At 47.9% G+C, this 18,323-nt stretch overlaps 1 protein-coding gene across 6 annotated transcripts in view; it reads right to left on the bottom strand.

Moving 5' to 3' along the window:
* The window catches only part of Takl2 (Tak1-like 2), a 387,007-nt gene that overhangs the window by 331,120 nt on the left and 37,564 nt on the right, over nucleotides 1-18,323 (bottom strand). The window contains exon 1 of one of the 6 annotated variants that reach the window (XM_075896430.1): nucleotides 6,023-6,836. The exons of the other annotated variants lie outside the window; for them this stretch is intronic. Coding sequence (XP_075752545.1) covers nucleotides 6,023-6,026 — 4 coding nt within the window. The 5' untranslated portion in view covers nucleotides 6,027-6,836. Of the gene's footprint in view, nucleotides 1-6,022; nucleotides 6,837-18,323 lie in introns of those variants that run through there. 6 annotated transcript variants of the gene reach the window in all.

The following is an 18,323-nucleotide window of genomic DNA, read 5'->3' as shown; positions in this document are numbered from 1 at the left end:
AGATTCCTGTCTGAACGAGACGATCTATCTCTTGGCTAACGGCTTCTCTCATGTTGCATGTTATGTCGGCCATTTTCTCACGCAGACACGGAGCGCCCCGGAACCAATCGCCAAGTTGGAGACTCTGTTTGGTACAGGAACTACGGGACAGGAGCCAGGTGGAAGGCTGGCGTCGTACAGACCCCCGAAGGCCACCGCATGGTAACCATCAAGGCTGCAGACGGCAAACATCATCGCCGGCATTATGACCAGTTGAGAGGAAGAGAAACCGACAGCACGGGACTCGCTGCCGGTGAAGCAGAAGTCAAGCAAGAGCCCGGGGTTGAAGCACCGCAGACGGAAGCTGGCGAAACCGGTGCACCACTGACCTCAAGAGAACCCCAGAGCCCAGGTGCGCCAGACACAGACAGCCGACCAAATACGCATGATAACCAGGTTGGAAATGACGCCAGCGGCGCGCAATCTGATGGCAATAAAGAGTTTGATCCTGGCGAAACCATGTTACGCAGGTCCACCAGAAACCAACGCCCGCCGGATCGCTACCAGCCTTAAGGGGAAAGAAGGCTGATGCATCGTCATTTTGCCCATGTCACTGCCACTGCGCACGTTGTGTGCACATACCCTTCAGAGGCTATAAAAAGCCTCGCTCCCAATAAACGTTGTTCACTGTTGTACATTCGTGTCTGTACGCTTCACGTTTCATACATTAGGTGCAATGCTGTGAAAGCTATGCAAGAAGTTCGGCCAGAAACATGCGTGACTTCGCACGTCTCGCTTTTAGCTTTCATCGTTGTAAACGCTCGTGTGAGAAGAGCACAAACGTGCCTGCAGAGCATCCTAAAAGGCTACAAGTAAAACATCAAAAAATAAGAACCAAGACAAGCCGTATAACCGGGCGTTTTTATCTGACGCACAAAGCACTAAGAAGAAAATAAATCATTTCCCAGATGCAAAAGTAATCGCACTATTTCTTAGTGCGAATGCATTCATTGCAGGAATTCTCGCTAGCCTCCCCAGCGTTGCACTTGATTTAGGCAACGGTGTATAGAAAAAGACACTCGTAGAATACATGAACATGGGCTCAGAGATGTGGCTCTTATGTGGGTGCCGTCATAATCCTTTACGGTTTTCGAATATGCATAACCTCCCTTTATCTCATCCTCCCACTAAGTGTGACGCTGAGCTTGATTGTGCTGCTACTCAATAATCTGTGTGTGCGATTACGTCGCATTTGAAAATCTGCTCTTGGCAAAAATAAAAATTTCTTAATGCAAACACTTCGTGGGAGCTTATTTTGCCATGATTTAGGCAGTAGCAAAAAGATGATGAAAGCAAGACCACAAACAGCATGAACCAACTTATGAATTATCCCACATCATCCCATATATTAGGTGGTCCACATGATTCTCATAAAAAGTTTTAGAAAAATCATGGGCTCTAGGAGCTTCTAACTCCTCTAAAGTAGTGTAAATCATCTTTTCAACTAATCATCAACAAGAGACACTTTATTTAGATAACCTTTTTATTGTAGTTAGAGAGGGTAAAATTTAGCAAATAACCTCAGGATCCTCATGTTATCTTGTGCTGAAATGTGCCTGCCTGTTTTTGTAGTGTAAGCTGCATTGGCTGAGGTTGAGCAGTTTCGCATGGCAAGAAAAAATAAAGGATGCACTCGCGCGACGCTACATCAAGCCAGTGCGAAGGTCACTGCATCAAAAAGGAGGTTAGCGGCGATGCCAGTGCACTCGAACGCTTCAGTGCATGTGGTTGATGTCATGTTCAATCATTCGATGGACGTGAGCCAGTCAGAGAGACAGAGAGAGTGTGTGTTTTTGTATGTGTGTGTGTACACGCGTGTGTTCACACTTTAGTAAAACGATGCCGGTTTCAGTCATCCAGCTGTCACCGGGGCGCCTTTCGTCGTGTCATTAAAACGATGGCCACAATTGGCAGACTGTAGGTGAGGCCGTCCGCCTTTGTGCTTTTTGCTTTTCATCGGCCGATTTCCACCGCCTCGTGCGACATTCAAGACACGTGCGAGGCGAAGCTGTTCGTACTAGCGCGAGCAATTTTCTCGCTTTTTGCAAGTGTGGATAAGTGACGGCACCTGGTGTCTTCTTTTGAACTATTGCAAAAAAAGGGGAGTGTAACCGCCGTCTTAAGGTTCCTAGAAAGCATCGGCACGCCTAGCTAGTTATAGTTCTTTTATTTATCTCTATTGTTTCCTTAGAGTTCTTTTTTGGTGACTGCCTTTTTCTCTTACTCTTCTTGTATTGTTCTTTTTTGTCACATAGTTTTTGTCACATGGTTTACTGTCTCCTTCATATCTTTTCCTGCTCTGCACAATACACTAATTTGGAAGTTAGCACTTGTCTGCTTCTTGTCCCTTTGCCATCGTTCCAAGCTCGTGCTATAACGTTCGTCACGTCATACCAACTAGCCCTAAACTGCCAAGCTTATAAGTTACAATGATTAGAAAAATGAGAATAGATGAGAGAAGCATCAGAACTTGAGTAGTTATCATAAACGCAGACATTAGAAATGAGTTATAAAAATGAAAATAAAAACATGGAATCAAAGTTTGGCAGCTCGTATTTAAATAACTCACAAATATTAAATATAGCCGCAAGAGTCGAGGATCTAAGTAGGAAAACTGCCGATCAAAGACTAGGAGTATAGTGAGTCGTTACATGTTTTGACGACCGAGAGGGGAAAAGATAAAGAGAACGATTTGCTGGAAACAAAAGAGCCTAAATGTTGGTGGAACAGAAAGCCTAAATGTTGGTGGAAAATAGAAATCCGGGAAGCGATCGAGATGCAACATGGGGCATTATAAAAGCACAGACAGGATGTTGCAAAATAATAACGGCAATCAGCCCCGACCAAGTGTGGTCGGGGCCGTTCACCTTTAGAATTGGCAATAAAAGGAGGTCTTTCTTTCACGTCTGGGCGACGACTCATTTCGCTTCACAGGAAAAAGGGGAGAAGCAGCCACAGGATGGAGTCAACCGAATATGAGAAGCATAGTTAGAGAAAAAATCCATTGTGCAGAATTTGGTCAAGGCAAAAACTAAAGCTAACAGTGAACGCTGGATGACAGAGATTTGCGAAAAGAAGAAGGCTTTGCCTAGAATATCTTGAAGACGTCTGTCACAATGCAACAATATATTGCTACAGTATGGGCCAGGCAAGCGGAAGGCGAAGTTGTCTGGCAGGGCCTGTGGACTACGTCTTTGTCAACAAGGTGACCAAGAACTAGTTCCTGTCATTCACCAAACTGGCACTTCTTAAGAGTTTGAAACTAATCCTGCTTTTTTGACACAGCCTAAAAAGAGGGTAAAACAGGCATTTTGCTCCTCGAAGGTATGTCAGAGAATGATGACGTCGTTCAGATAACACACTTCCCAATTAAGACCACGAAGGATAGAGTCCATAAATCTTTCAAAAGTAGCCGGAGTACTGCTAAGCCCCAACGTCATTACATTAACTTGGTACAGTCCATCGGGTGTCACCAATGCAGTCTTCTCCTTGTCAGCAGGAAGCATAGGTATCTGCCAATATCCTGATCATAGATCTACAGAAAAAAAATACGAAGCGGAGTGCAAACAGTCAATAACATCGTCAATCGGAGCCAGTGAATATACATCTTTTTTGGTGATGGCATGGAGTTGTCTGTGGTCAACACAAGACCTCCAGGAACCGTTTTTCTTTTTCACCAAGATGACTGGTGCTGTCTATGGGCTGCACGACTCTTCGATAACACCGTTTTGCTGCATATCCTGAAACTATTCGGCAATAACTTTGCGCTCCGACAATGACACTCGATAAGGTTTTTGCCGGATCTAATGATCATTGTTTGTATCAATCCTGGGCTGAGCATGACAACACGGTAGAGACAGTGTCGTCCTATATATATATAACAGATAAAAGCTTGATAATCATGCTATATGTATCATGCTATATGTATCATGCTATATAATCATGCATATATATAACCATAAAAGCTTGATAATTATGCTCAATATCCTTAACTCGCTGGAGTAATTGCACTTGCAAGTGACTGCCAATTTTTCCCTTGTATCTTTGTTAACGGCAGCTATAGAGTTTCCGGTGGCATCGTTATACACACCGATCTTCATTCCTCGAGGAAGCACAAGCAGTATTGGCAAATAACTGAGTAGCCACAGCAAGGTTGCTTCGTTATCAATCAATACAACACAACGACCCACTAATATACCTTTCTTAGCACACTAAACTGTGGCAGATTCAACAACGGAATCAAAGGCCGATGTGGCAGGGAGAGAAGGTAATACCACAACTGACCTGACTGACCACAGTGACACTGCGGGTTTATCAAAAATAATAAAAGGGTTATCAGTGACCTGTGGCTAATCAACAAGGACAGGAACAATTTCACCACCGACAAAAAATTCACCTGTTCTATAGTCGACAAATGCGCCACAGTTTTGAAGAAAGTCTGCAGCATTGCATCTTGAGTGCAATGCTGCAGTACCGAAAACTCTGTTGGGAACACCTTCCCTGCCAACATGACATTAACTGCGCAAACTCCCAGATGATGAAGTATTTCGCTACCAACACCACGGAACCTTGTTGATTTGTCCCAAAAGAACAAGACATTGTGGCCAAGGCGATTCTTGAAAGAAATACTCATGAGTGACACCGTCGCACCAGTGTCCAGTGGTGTACCAACTCTTTCTGGAGTGTAGGGGCAGACCTACCTCACTCGTCAACCGGATTGATTATATATATATATATATATCGAGAGAGAGAGAACTACATTGACACGCTCACACTTTGATATAAATCTGCATACACAGAGGTGATGCGACACGCTTTCTTAGATACCTCGAAGTTCGAAGTTCAATCACACTTTACAAAACTGAGGCCGAGGAATGGCGCCCTTAGCCCAATTTGCCCCTTCGTACCATCCGCAAATGAACGATCTTACGGAGCGCCTCAACCGCACCATGACCGACATGCTTTCTAAATATGTAGCAGCCGACCACCAGGACTGGGACGTTCATTTGCCATTTGTGACGTTCGCATATAATTGGTCGCGTCATGACACTGCCGGCTATTCGCCATTCTATCTTCTATGCAGCCGAGAACCTACCTAGCTTTTGACACGTTGCTGCCGTCGGTCAAAGAACGTGCCGGCAAAGCCACCGCGCAAGCCGACCACACATGCCAACTCGCCCGCAGCCGTGTGCAGGCCCCACAGGTGCACCAAAGACCGCTCTACAATTCCCATCATCGAAACATGCACTTTTCACCGGGTTCCCTTGTCCTTCTATGGTCCCCCACTTGGCGCGTAGGTTTTTCCGAAAAAATGCTGTCACGCTACACTGGACCATACCGCGTCGTTCCCCAGGTGACTGACGTTACATAAGAGATCGTTCCAGCGGATCCACAGTAATCGTCAGCTTCGAAGGACACCGGGCACATAGCTCGACCCAAGCCTTATCACTCTCCTTCTACCGCATGCGAGTAGCTGAAGCTCCGAGATGGTGCTTCTACCGCCGGGGGGATATGATACAGAACAGCCGCTGCAGCCTTGCTGCATGAAAGAGAAAGACGATGTCGGTTGCTGGTTGTTGATGAACTGGCGCCATATTGTTCCCCGAGCTCTGTGCATCCCATATAATTTATAAATAAGTTACTCGTAACATTATCATCTATGAAAAGTAGTTAAACGCTTGGTTTGCTTCGACCGTGTCTACTATGTCTGTTCGTTCAGAGAGAATGCCTGATTACGAGACTCCTGTAAAGGGTTTGTCCTATGTACGGCCGACGCAGAAGCCTAGCTAATGCTCCAGCTGTACACAGTCGTACCGTGCACGATTAATGTCCCATATCCATAGCTTGAGTCATCGCAGCTACACGGGTTCGGGCGAATAAGGCAGCAGGCTAGGTTAACAAACACACTTCATTGGTATACGTTAGCAATAGAGCGTAAATGTCGCATAGAGAAACTAGAGATAAGAAAAGTGTAGACGCTTACACATCGGTCGTTGTCGTCCTTGGTTTGCAGGGGGTTCTGGGTTCGACCTTCTTTCGTCGCCGGAGCCAGAGAGAGCGTCCGGTCGTCGGTACACTAGTTTTCTTCACCGTCCCGGTTTCCCCTTCCCTGACGAGAATACGTGCCCTCACTTAAGGAGAAGAAACCCGTTCCATGCACCGGGAAAGGACGCCGACCACGGAGATGTTCCATCCCTCCACAAGAGGCTTTATTGACTCGTGTCTCGAAGGGAAAGTCATGTCCTCGCAACTAGGCTGTCGCGCTGCCGTAAAAGGGGGAGAGTGGCTGGGCGCACGTGCTCCCCCACACCACACAAGTTACAAGCAACTGAAAACAGTAACTAGTTAACGATAATGTTTTACTATTAACAAGTTACTGCCCAGGACTGCGGATATCAATGCATGTGCCAATCACAATTAGCAATCTACTCTTGAAGGTGATGTTCAAGCGTTCTCCAAGCTTCTTTGGAAGCAAAATTTAACTTAATTGTTTTTATCTGCAAGTGAAAAGGCATAGCCTCACAAGCAATGTGCATATGTAAGAATCGCTAGAGAAAAAGATTATGCAAATGCACATTTCCCAGTCACGTTTGCTCATAAGAAATTCATTTTATGTCCTGCACAAACATAGGTAAGGCACTCGTTTTTCTGTGCTCCCTAAGCTAGTCAAGTGGATAATGCCTCAACACTCTGAACTATAGGAAACAATTTTACAGCGAAAGCTGTTATGCGATCAAAACTCTAGTCACGCGCGGTGCCGTAGCTATGCGCCACCACCGGTGTCCCTAACCACCGTCACATGAAATAAGAAAAAAAAAATAAGGACACAGTGGGGGCTTGAACCCAAGTCCGCTGCATGCCAGCCCTGTATTCTACAACTGAGCCACGCCGTTAATTGGGACTTGTTCGCAAACTTTCCTTAGGTAGGCTTGATGTCGCAAAAGGAATCATGCTAATATGAGTAATAACGTGTTTTAGAACAGCGAAAGAACGAGGCATCACACAATCTTTATAATAACGAGTAGGTTGCCCAATGCTCCCACCCATTACAAAACCTTCTTCTTGATCACCTATTAACTGTGGCACATAGCCACTTCAGGCATAATTCTTCATCCTCCTCAGCCACTGCATGAACAAATGGTACAAAATTCGTTGCAAGTGTTTGGCGGATACCATGCTTCTCATAAGAATAACAAAGGATAGCATTGTGAATGCCGGCCTACTACCCAGAAAATATTATTAATAATGCCATAGTGGTACCCAGCAAGTGTGCTTGCAGCAGTTACCCAATGAGTGTTTAGAAAATGCTCTGAAAGGCCACTCTTCTAGCTTTCGCTGTGGCTGTGCTGCACCTTCCACTCAGGCCTGGCATTTTTTAGTGTTTGTGAATCCAGTGTCAAAATTACTTGAAAAACGTGCAATGCGAGTTTTTGCTTGATTTATCAATGTACAATAGTTAACCCTGACTTGTTCTGTTTAGTAAATTGGCACTACACTTCTGACAGCGTATTCTGAAGAAAACACTCAACAGAGATCCTGTAAAGTAGCATGAAAGCACGCCCCACGCTCTTAAATTTTTTTATTACTCTACATATTAGCAATTGTTTGGTTCAAGCAGTCAAAACTAAGACAGCAGGCAATGCAAAGCTTTGAGGCAGTGCTACAGCATAATATTTTGAAATTGGAAGAATTTTTGTTACACCTATATTGTCACTGAAGTAGCGAACAACTCGATTTCGAGTCAGTCAGCACATTTGTCCCTATACTCGCGTGATTATCCTGTGCCTGCAAGTCACTTATGCGAAATCCTGCTGTTGCTGCCGTCCTATGCAACCATCTCTTTGAACAGAGCACCCAAAGCCTTCGCAGCAGCGTATTGTGCAGCTGGCATATTGCACGAGAAGTGTGGGAACAACAACCGACGGGTTTTCTTTCAAGAACTTTCACTCTCCATTATCTTCACCCACATTAGGCTTTTCCTCCACGCCACAAATTATCTTTCAGTTAAACCTGCTTATAACGAACGTTCATATTGTTACGGGGAGAAGGTGTCTGAAAAATACCTTTACTTTTGGTAAACAGGCAGGCATACAATATGGAGCCCAGTCTGCCCGAGCTCGCCCTCAACATCGTCCTCTATTCTACAATGTTCATTTGTGGCACCCCGTAGCATCACCCCCGGCGGCGAAGACACCATCTCGGTGCTTGGTTGGTCCGACTAATATCGCCTCAGCCGAGTGACGTGAACAACGTCAGAACACGATCACGCGTTAAGAGGTTCATATGTTACGTCGGTGACTTGGCGCACCACACGGTACGGACCCGAGTATGGTGAAGTCAGCTTTTCGCACAGGTCAACTCGCTACGACGGCGTCCAGAGAAGGACTGTGTTACCTTGACTAAAGTGGACATCACGATGGCACGCGTTGTAGACCTGTCGTTGTCGTTCCTGCCGGGGAGCAATCTCACGTGCCTCTAGAGCTCTAGAGATCACATCGCAGGCATATTCTGACGTGTGGCTAACGGCAGGAAGGAGCATGTCAAAAGGCAACGTAGGTTCTCATCCGTACATGAGGAAAAATGGCGAGAAACCTGTACTGTCATGCCGAGACGTATTATAGGCAAATGTTACAAATGGAAGGGCGGAGTTCCAGTCACGATGGTTGGAACAAACGTACATGGCGAGCATGTCCGTGATGGTTCTATTTAACCGCTCCGTCAGCCCGTTGGTTTGAGAATGATACGCCGTTGTGAACTTGTGCTTTGTAGCGCAAGAGTGTAATATTGCCACAGGAAATTACCATTGCTCCGCGCAACGCGGACGTAGGGCACCAGAGAAATGCTAACGGCATGACTACGAGCGACAAAGCCAGCCGCAATGCACGAGCCGGCTCTGCATGCGCCCGGTAATCCGCCGAGCAGCCAACGCGCGTGAAGAAGAAGAGAACGAGGGTGCTCGAGCCAGAGGCTCACGAGGGCTACCGCCCTTGGATCTTCTTGATTGCTGTGCGTCGTTAACTTTGGGCACAAGTTTGCCCTTAATAAACCGTGTAAATAGAACATCGTTGTTGTGAGGCTGCTACATTCGTTACTCTTTCTGGTGGAGGTGCTGGGTAGATGATTCCAACCCCCACGAGCGAACGAAGTCCAAGCCCTGACCATCCGCAAGCCGTGGAGCTTACGCCGGTGCACCAACAGATCAGTCGCCGTATTCGAGGGGATTCACCAGAATTTGGACCACTTTCCCCTGTGCCAAGGGCATCAGCGACGGAAACAAGAAACGCCACCACCATGACTAGCCAAGTTGCATCATTACAACTCACTGTCAGCCAGCCCGTAATACCAAAGGTGTTCCATAGTGACCCGTTCGAGGACGCTGAAGACTGGCTGGATCATTTCGAGAGAGTGGCGAACATAAACCAATGGAACGAAGCAGGCAAGTTGCGCAACGTATACGTATTTTTGAAAGACGCAACGCGAGTGTGGTACGAAAACCACGACGCATCTTTGACGTCCTGGGAAGAGTTCCGGCGGCAGCTACTGTGTACGTTTCGCAACAATGATCGCCGGGAAAAGGCAGAAGCAGCTCTTCGTGCACGGAATCAACGCACAAATGAGACTGTCGCTATGTTCATAGAAGACATGTCCCGCCTGTTCAAGCAAGACGATCCCAACATGACTGAAGACAAGAAAGTGCATCATCTCATGCATGGGGTAAAACAAGAGCTGTTTGCGGGACTCGTTCGCAATCCGCCGTGCACTGTTGCTGAGTTTCGGTCGGAAGCAACAACAATAGAAACGACGCTGCAGCAGAGAGCCCGGCAATACAATCGTGACGTAGGCTGTACATCAGCAGGGGTCTTCTCGGCAAACGTTGTCGATAATCTTGACACTCTGCAGGAGCTCGTCCGGTTAGTTGTCAGGGAGGAACTACGCAAGCTGCAGCCACCCGCTTCACCGGAACTGTCTATTACAGATGTTGTCCGAGAAGAAATTCCGCAGGCCATACAGGAGCCGCAAAGGGATGCATCACCGACACGACGCATGGTAACTTATTCTGAGGTGCTCAGGCGCCCTGCTGTCCACTGTGCGCCTATTGAAACACCTGGTACTTATGCACCGACAACACGTAGCCCGCGCCATATCGTAGAGGCAAGTCGCAGCGCACCTCTTCCAACAGAGACAAGACCTCGGAAAAGCGATGTATGGCGAGATGCATAACGTAGGCCCCTGTGCTTCCACTGCGGAGAGGCTGGCCATCTTTACCAGTTTTGCCGATATCGTCAAGCTGGTCTTCGAGGATTTGCGGTCAACGCACCATGATCGCGAAACGGCGAAAGGTCGTTCGACATCGAGGAATACCTGTGCGCACGTCAGAGCTTCGATCTGCATCATCGTCACCAACCGCGGTCACCATCCCCTCTACGTCAGCGCTCGCCAAGCCCATGTTCCTTTCCAAACGCACATAGGCATCGTTCGCCTAGTCCAAACCCGGGAAACTGAAGTGGGTGACCTGTGGAGGCGAGGCCGCTGGTGATTCCAAATACGAAGATCCTCCACTGTGACACCAGCGTGACGACGACTGTCTCCAGGTAAAGAAGTGCAGTAATGAGAAGATAACTTCAGACTTGCCGTTGGTAATTGACGGGCTAGAGCTCACGGCTTTAATCAATACCGGTGCGGATTACTCTGTGATAAGCTACGATTTAGCGAAGTGTCTTAGGAAAGTTCTGACCAAATGGAGTGGACGTCAAGTACGTACGGCAGGCGGTCACCTTATTACGCCTCTCGGCAGATGCGCCACAAGAGTTGAGATACGAGGTTTCACTTACGTTGGTGACTTTGTTGTCCTGCCCGTATGTTCAAGAGAAGTTATACTCGGAATGAATTTTCTGCAAGCAAATAGTGCCATTATTAATTTGCAGAGGTCCAGCGTATCATTTTCGATGGAACAAGCTATAAAGGTAGCTCGAGCAGACGAGCAATACACCACTCCACTGCGCATTGTCGATGATGATGTGACTGTACCGCCGCAGAGCAGTGTAATGGTTCTAGTCAGAAATGATACGTTTGGTGACTACAAAGGTGTGGCAGACAGCAACATGGATCTTTTCCTGAAAAGAAGTGTTTGTATGGCACGAGGGATTATCCAGCTGTGAAACGGGTTAACAGATGTCCTCCTGACAAATTTTGGGAACGAATTCCAGCACATAGCAAAGAGGACAGCCATAGCCTTTCTTCATGAGGTTTGTGAAGCCGCAGAAATATGCAGCCTTGAAACAACGTCAACGGATATGAAACCAACATCTGATGTTTGCGACGTAATATCCGTAAATCCCAATCTTTCGGTGATCCAACGTCGACAGCTATACGACCTTGTACGGGAATTTGGCAGCTGTTTCTACAATAGTTCAAAGGTACGACGCACAATCATTGCAAAACACATGATCGTAACAGACGAGACAACCAGGCCGGTACGCCAGCACCCGTACCGCGTTTCACCAACAGAAAGAGAAGTCATCAAGAACAGGAGATGCTTGAAGATGATGTTATTCAAATTTCTAGCAGTCCGTGGGCATCTCCTGTAGTACTTGTCAAGAAGAAGGATAACACGCTAAGGTTTTGCGTCGACTACCGGAAATTAAATGCTGTGACTAAACGGGATGTATATCCCCTCCCGCGTATCGACGACACATTAGACAGACTTCGGTGTGCCAAGTTCTTTTCATCACAAGACCTGAAAAGTGGCTACTGGCAGATCGAAGTTGATGAACGTGATCGCGAGAAGACTGCTTTTGTTACCCCGGACGGACTCTATGAATTCAAGGCTCTCCCTTTTGGTCTCTGTTGTGCACTGGCAACGTCCTAAGGCATGATGGACATTGTACTTTCCGGATTGAAGTGGCAGTGTTGCTTAGTGTACCTTGACGACGTGGTCATCTTCGCCGCTACATTCGAGGAGCGTATCAAGCGCCTGCAAACAGTGTTAGAAGCAATTTGTTGCATTGACTCCTTGCATTGAGGAACGGCAGCTGAGGTCGCCAAATTCTTTGTACAGAGCATAGCGCTGCGGCATGGCGCTCCAAGTGTTGTAATCACCGATCGCGGACCGGCTTTCACGGCGGAACTTATGGAATGCCTGCAGAACATGACCCACACTGTTCACAGGAAAACTACCGCATATCACTCTCAAAGCAACGGCCTGACCGAACGCCTTAACAGAACTCTAGCTGACATGATATCTATGTATGTGGACGTCGAACACAAAAAGTGGGACGAAATTTTACCATACGTCACCTTCGCCTATAACACCGCCGTACAAGAAACTACCAAGATTACCCCGTTTCAACCAGTTTACGGTCGTGTAGTTACCACAACACTGGACGCTATGTTACCTATAGATCAAGATGACTACCCTTCTGATCTCAATGACTATATAAAGAGAGCAGAGGAGGCCCGCCAATTACCAAGGTACCGAATATGTCACCAACAACAAATCGATGCCGACCGCTACAACCGAGGAAGACCTGAAACACAGTATGAAGTTGGTGACAAAGTGTGGATATGGACCACAGTACGAGGACGAGGCCTGTCTGAAAAACTCATTTGTCAATATTTCGGTCCTTACGAGGTAGTACAGGAACTCAGTGACCTCGTTTATGAAGTCAAACCTACAGGACATGGGTATCCTAAACGACGCAATCCCATTGAGCGTGTACACATTGTGTCCATGAAACCGTACTACGACCGGTACGAAGACTAGCCACCCCACTTGCTTGCTGTACAACCATTTCCCTCTTACAAACCTTCCGAGACGGAAACTCTGCATACATTATCATCGAAAGCATCGGGGCGATGCCTCTTGAGAGGGGGGATAATGCCACAGGAATTTACTATTGCTCCGCGCAACGCGGACGTTGGGAACCAGAAAAACGCTAACGGCACGACTACGAGCGACGAAGCCAGCCACAATGCACGAGCCGGCTCTGCATGCACCAGGTAGTCCGCCGAACCGCCAACGCGCGTGAAGAAGAAGAGAACGAGGGTGCTCGAGGCAGAGGCTCACGAGGACTACTGCCCTTGGATCTTCTTGATCGCTGTGCGTCGTTAACTTTAGGCACAAGTTCGCCCTTAATAAGCCATGTAAATAGAACATGGTTGTTGCGAGGCTGCTACATTCGTTACAATATGTCTTGGATAACCTGTGATAAAAAGCAGCGACCCCGATCGGTAAGCAGTTGCCGAGGAGCGTCGTGGTGTAATATGACGTCTTCTAGAAGAAAGTCAGCAACGTCGGTCGCACAACTGGTAGGAAGGGCCCGCGTGATGGCATACCGAGTGGTGTAATCCGTGGCGACAGCTATCCACTTGTTTCCGCTGGTCGATAAAGAGAACGATCCTAGTAAGTCAACACCTACCCTTTAAAATGCTTCGGATAGGATCTTAATGGGCTGAAGGCGTGCCGCTGGGAGGGTTGCTGGTTTTTTGCTGTGTTGACAGGATTTGCATGAGGCGACGTAACGGCAGACGGATCGGTAATTACCGGGCCAAAAAAAGCGACGTCGAACGAGGTCATAAGTTTTTGAAACTCCCAGGTGACCAGCTGTCAGAATATCATGCAACTGTGCAAGGACAGTCTGACGAATATGTTGTGGTATGACCAACAGCAGGTCAGGTCCGTCAGGATGCATGCTGCAGCGATATAAGACGCCATCTTGGAGCAGGAACATACGGAGAGACGGAGGAGTTATGGGACCACTAAGCCAAAGGATTATATCTCTGAGGTGAGGATCACAGTGTTGCTGATCTCCGATTTTGCTAAACGCCAAAAGTGCCAAAACGCAAGTAGACTCATCGCTCTCAGAAAGGTCTGCTGGATCTACTGGATGACGCGACAAGCAATCAGCATCCTCATGGTGGCGATCTGATTTGTAGACAACCGTGTAGGAATATTCCTGTAGCCGTAGAGCCCACCGGCCGAGACGTCCACTAGGATCTTTTAAGGACGACGACCAGCATAAGGCGTGGTGATCAGTGACAACCGTGAATGGGCGTCCATACAAATACGGCCGAAATATAGCCTCTGCCCAGACGAGCACGAGGCATTCACGTTCTGTGATGGAGTAATTTCGCTCTGCTGGCGATAAAAGACTTCTAGCGTATGCAATAACGCGCTCGCAGCCATGCTGTCGTTGTGCCAAAACGGCTCCGATTCCGTGGCCGATGGCGTTGGTACGCATTTCCGTTGGAGCGCATATATCAAAGTGGCCGAGAATCGGTGGCGTCATAAGTCTACTCGTCAGTTTAACGAATGCTCTGGCTTGTTCAGGTCCCCACACAAAAGTCACATTTTTTTTAGTAGTTCTGTGAGCAGGCGTGCAACGTCAGCGAAATTCTGCACAAATCTACGAAAGTAAGAACAAAGGCCCACAAAGCTTCGAACCTCATTCGCAAAGGTCGGCACAGGGAAATCCTTGACGGCGCGGATTTTCTCAGGATCGGGACGCACACCAGAAGAATCGACAAGGTGTCCAAGGACAATGAGCTGCCGGCGGCCGAAGTGACATTTCGACGAGGTTAGAAGGAGCCCTGCTTTGCGGAAAACCGAAAGAATTGTTGAGAGACGCTCGAGATGAGTTTCGAAAATTGGCGAAAAAACAATGACGTCATCAAGGTAGCCTAAGCAGATTGACCACTTGAAACCGTAAAGAAGAGCGTTTATCATTCGTTCGAATGTAGCCGGAGCATTGCATAACCCGAATGGCATTACTTTGAACTTATAGAGCCCGTCAGGAGTTATAAATGCCGTCTTCTCACGCTCCAGATCATCAACTGATATCTGCCAGTAAGGTCGATGGAAGAAAAATAATTTGCTCGACTAAGGCAGTCAAGAGCGTCATCCATCCGCGGCAGAGGATACACGTCTTTTTTCGTAACTTTGTTAAGATTTCTATACTCGACACAGAAGCGCCAGTTGTTATCCTTTTTTCTCACGAGCAGAATGGGCGAAGACCAAGGACTTAAAGAAGGTTCAATGATGTCTCGGGCAAGCATCTTGTCGACTTCTTGCTGGATCACGTGGCGCTCGGTGGAGGAAACCTCTGGATTTGCATCACCGGTGTTGATCCGATGCTTTACGACGGTCCTTTGACCTAGGGGTCGGTCGCAGAGATCAAAGACGTCTTGATAAAACGCAAGAAGGCCACGAAGCACAGTCACATGCTCGGCTGGGAGATCAGAGGCAATCATTCCAGTTATGCAATCTAGTGTACTGCCCGACTGAATACTTGCAGATGACGGTGTATCCTCTGTTAAGGCCGATATGTGATAGTTGCCGGCCGGGGCAAGGGTTGCAAGGGATATCCCTCGTGGCAGCACTTCAGAGCAAAGTCCAAAGTTCACAATAGGGAGACATGCCACGTTGTCCTTCATTGTGATGATGGTGTGGGGGAACGCAACATTGAGCGAACGGAGGACTGTAGGATTAGGTGAATTGACATAATTGCCGTCAGCCACAGGTGGATCAGAAGAGACGTCGATATACGTCACAGCTCGACAAGATAGGCGAACAAAGTCGGCGGAGCATAGCTTTGGCGGCGCAGGATCAGGAGGGTCTACAGCGTGTGGTAGGACGAGCTGAACAACACTAGCAGAACAGTCAAGTAGGGCAGAATGCTCCGACAGAAAATCGAGTCCCAAAATGATGTCATGTGGGCAGTGGTCCAGTACGTAAAACAGAACAGTGGTATACGTCCAGAACAGTGACACGGGCGGCACACACATCCCAGGGACCGCTGATGTTGCACCATCAGCTACTCGGACAACAGTGATCGGAGCAGGAGTGAGCACACTTCTTGAGTCGAGCACAAAGGCTGGAGTTCATGACTGATATGTGAGCGCCGGTGTCAATGAGTGCTGCCACAGAAGTACCGTCAACATTTACTTTAATCAAGTTGTGTCCGGGTATAGTGTCTAGAGGAATTTCGGGTCGAGTCGTCGAAGCAGGCTCACCTCTAGGAGCTGCGCCCGTCAGTTTTCCGAGGACTGATGATAGGAGGGTGAGGGGAAGCGACGTCGGTTAGCTGAGCGGGACATGCGTCCAGAGGGCGACGGGGAGCGGCTTGGTTGGGCGGGCCTAGATGGCAAAGCATCATCTTGTGCCGCGTAGATCGGCATCCGAGAGCCAGCAGGTGGGCGTCATGTGTTGGCATAATGCGCCCACGGCTGCCAACCTCGGGAAGTGCGGCAATGACGTGAAATATGGCCGACTCGTCCACAGTAGAAGCAGATCGGCCTGTCATCGGAAGTTCTCCATTCTGCCGGGTTCCGGTAACGTGGACGGTTGTTCGGTCCGCGGGACATAGGTGTACTGGGCAGTCGGTAGTCAGGTCGGTTAACGGGGCATAGCGTCTAAAGTCCGGCGTTGGCCAATTCCTGGCGTATGACGCTCTTTATCAAAGAAATCATGGCGCGAGAGTCGTCGGGGGCCTGGACTTGGTCAGACAGAGGAGATGCTGCCTCGATTTCGTGGCAAAACGATGCGCACGATATTGTCGGAAGCAGCAGGTGCTGGTGGCAAACAGGTGGCTTCGCAGGTAGATGTTGCAGCCGTGTTGGGAAGACGTGAAAAGTGTGGAATGATACGGCAGCTTTTCGTGACTTTGAAGCGTCGGCATTCATTAATAACGTCGTCTACGGTCGATGAGTTTTAAAATACGGGGAGATTCAAGGCGTCGAAGTGCGGCGATGTCGTAGTGGTTAGAGCATCTACCTCGCATGCAAAAGGTCCGTGGTTCAAATCCCGGTGCCACGCAGTTCCCAACTGGATAAAAAAATCCGCGTGGTGATGGAACTGCATCAAGAGGCCTGGGGTGCGGCCTCACCGGTAACTACCGCCGGGAACGCACTCCCTCACCAGAGAAGGATTGGCCACCCTGGTGCAGTATGTGGCCACTACCTTTCACATGCATACGTCCAATAACTCATGGCCCTCAGTCCCCAGCAGCTGCGAAGCAACTGACCGCGGCGGCGGTCAGATCTGCTACGCAGCAGAGGGTGCCAAGAATTTCTGGATCCGGACAGGCCGCCTTTGGAACCTGAACTCGGCAACATTTAACGCTAGAAGCTTGTCTAGTGAGGGAAGTCTGGCTGTACTATTCGAGGAGCTAGAGGGTGTTAAATGGGATATAATAGGGCTCAGTGAGGTTAAAAGGACAGATGAGGCCTATACGGTGCTACAGAATGAGCACGTCCTTTGTTATCAGGGCTTGGCTGACAGGAGAACTGGGAGTGGGGTTCCTAATTCACAGAAACATAGCTGGCAACATAGAAGAATGCTATAGCATTAATGAAAGGGTGGTAGGTATTGTAATTAAACCGAATAAAAGATACAAGATGAAGGTGATACAGGCTTATGCGCCTACATCCAGCCATGATGACGCTTCAGTTGAAAGTTTTTATGAAGACGTGGAATCGGCAATGAGTAAGATAAAAACACAGTATACTATAGTGATGGGCGACTTTAATGCAAAGGTAGGGAAGAAGCAGGCTGGAGACCAGGCAGTAGGAGATTATGGAATCGGTACTGGAAACACCAGAGGAGAGCTACTAGTAGAATTTGCAGAAAGCAATAATTTACGGATTTTGAATACCTTCTACCGAAAACGAGAAAACCGCAAGTGAACATGGAGGAGCCCCAATGGCAAAAATAAGAAGGAAATAGACTTTATAATGAGTGCACACCTAGGAATCGAGCAGAATGTGGAAGTGGTTGGCAAGGCATGACGCAGTGACCATAGAATGGTACGGTCTTGAATTCACCTAGACTTGAAGAAGGAATGACAGAAACTGGTACGCAAGAAGCCAATCAATGAGCTACCACTGAGAGGGAAAGTACAGGAATTCAGAGAGTCGCTTCAGAACAGGTACTCGGCTCTTAGTGAGGAAACCAACCTTAGCAAAGATACAATGAAAGATAATCTGACGAGTATCATTACGGAGTGTGCAGTGGAAGTTGGAGGCAGGGAAGTTAGACAGGACACTGGCAAGCTTTCCCAGGAAACGAAGAACCTAATTATGAAGCATCAAATCATGAAAATCACAAGTACAACAGACAAAATAGAACTGGCAGAGCTTTCGAAGTTGATTAATAGGTGTAAGGTATGCGATGTAAGAAGGTATAACATGTAGAGAATCGAACACGCTCTGAAAAACGGAGGAAGCGTCAAAGCAGTAAAGAGAAAACTTGTGATTGGGAAAAATCTGATGTATGCACTAAGGGACAA

The sequence above is a fragment of the Rhipicephalus microplus genome, chromosome 5 (genome assembly GCF_043290135.1).
Source record: "Rhipicephalus microplus isolate Deutch F79 chromosome 5, USDA_Rmic, whole genome shotgun sequence".
Classification (NCBI taxonomy): Eukaryota; Metazoa; Arthropoda; class Arachnida; order Ixodida; family Ixodidae; genus Rhipicephalus; species Rhipicephalus microplus.
This window is presented reverse-complemented; position numbering and strand designations above follow the sequence as displayed.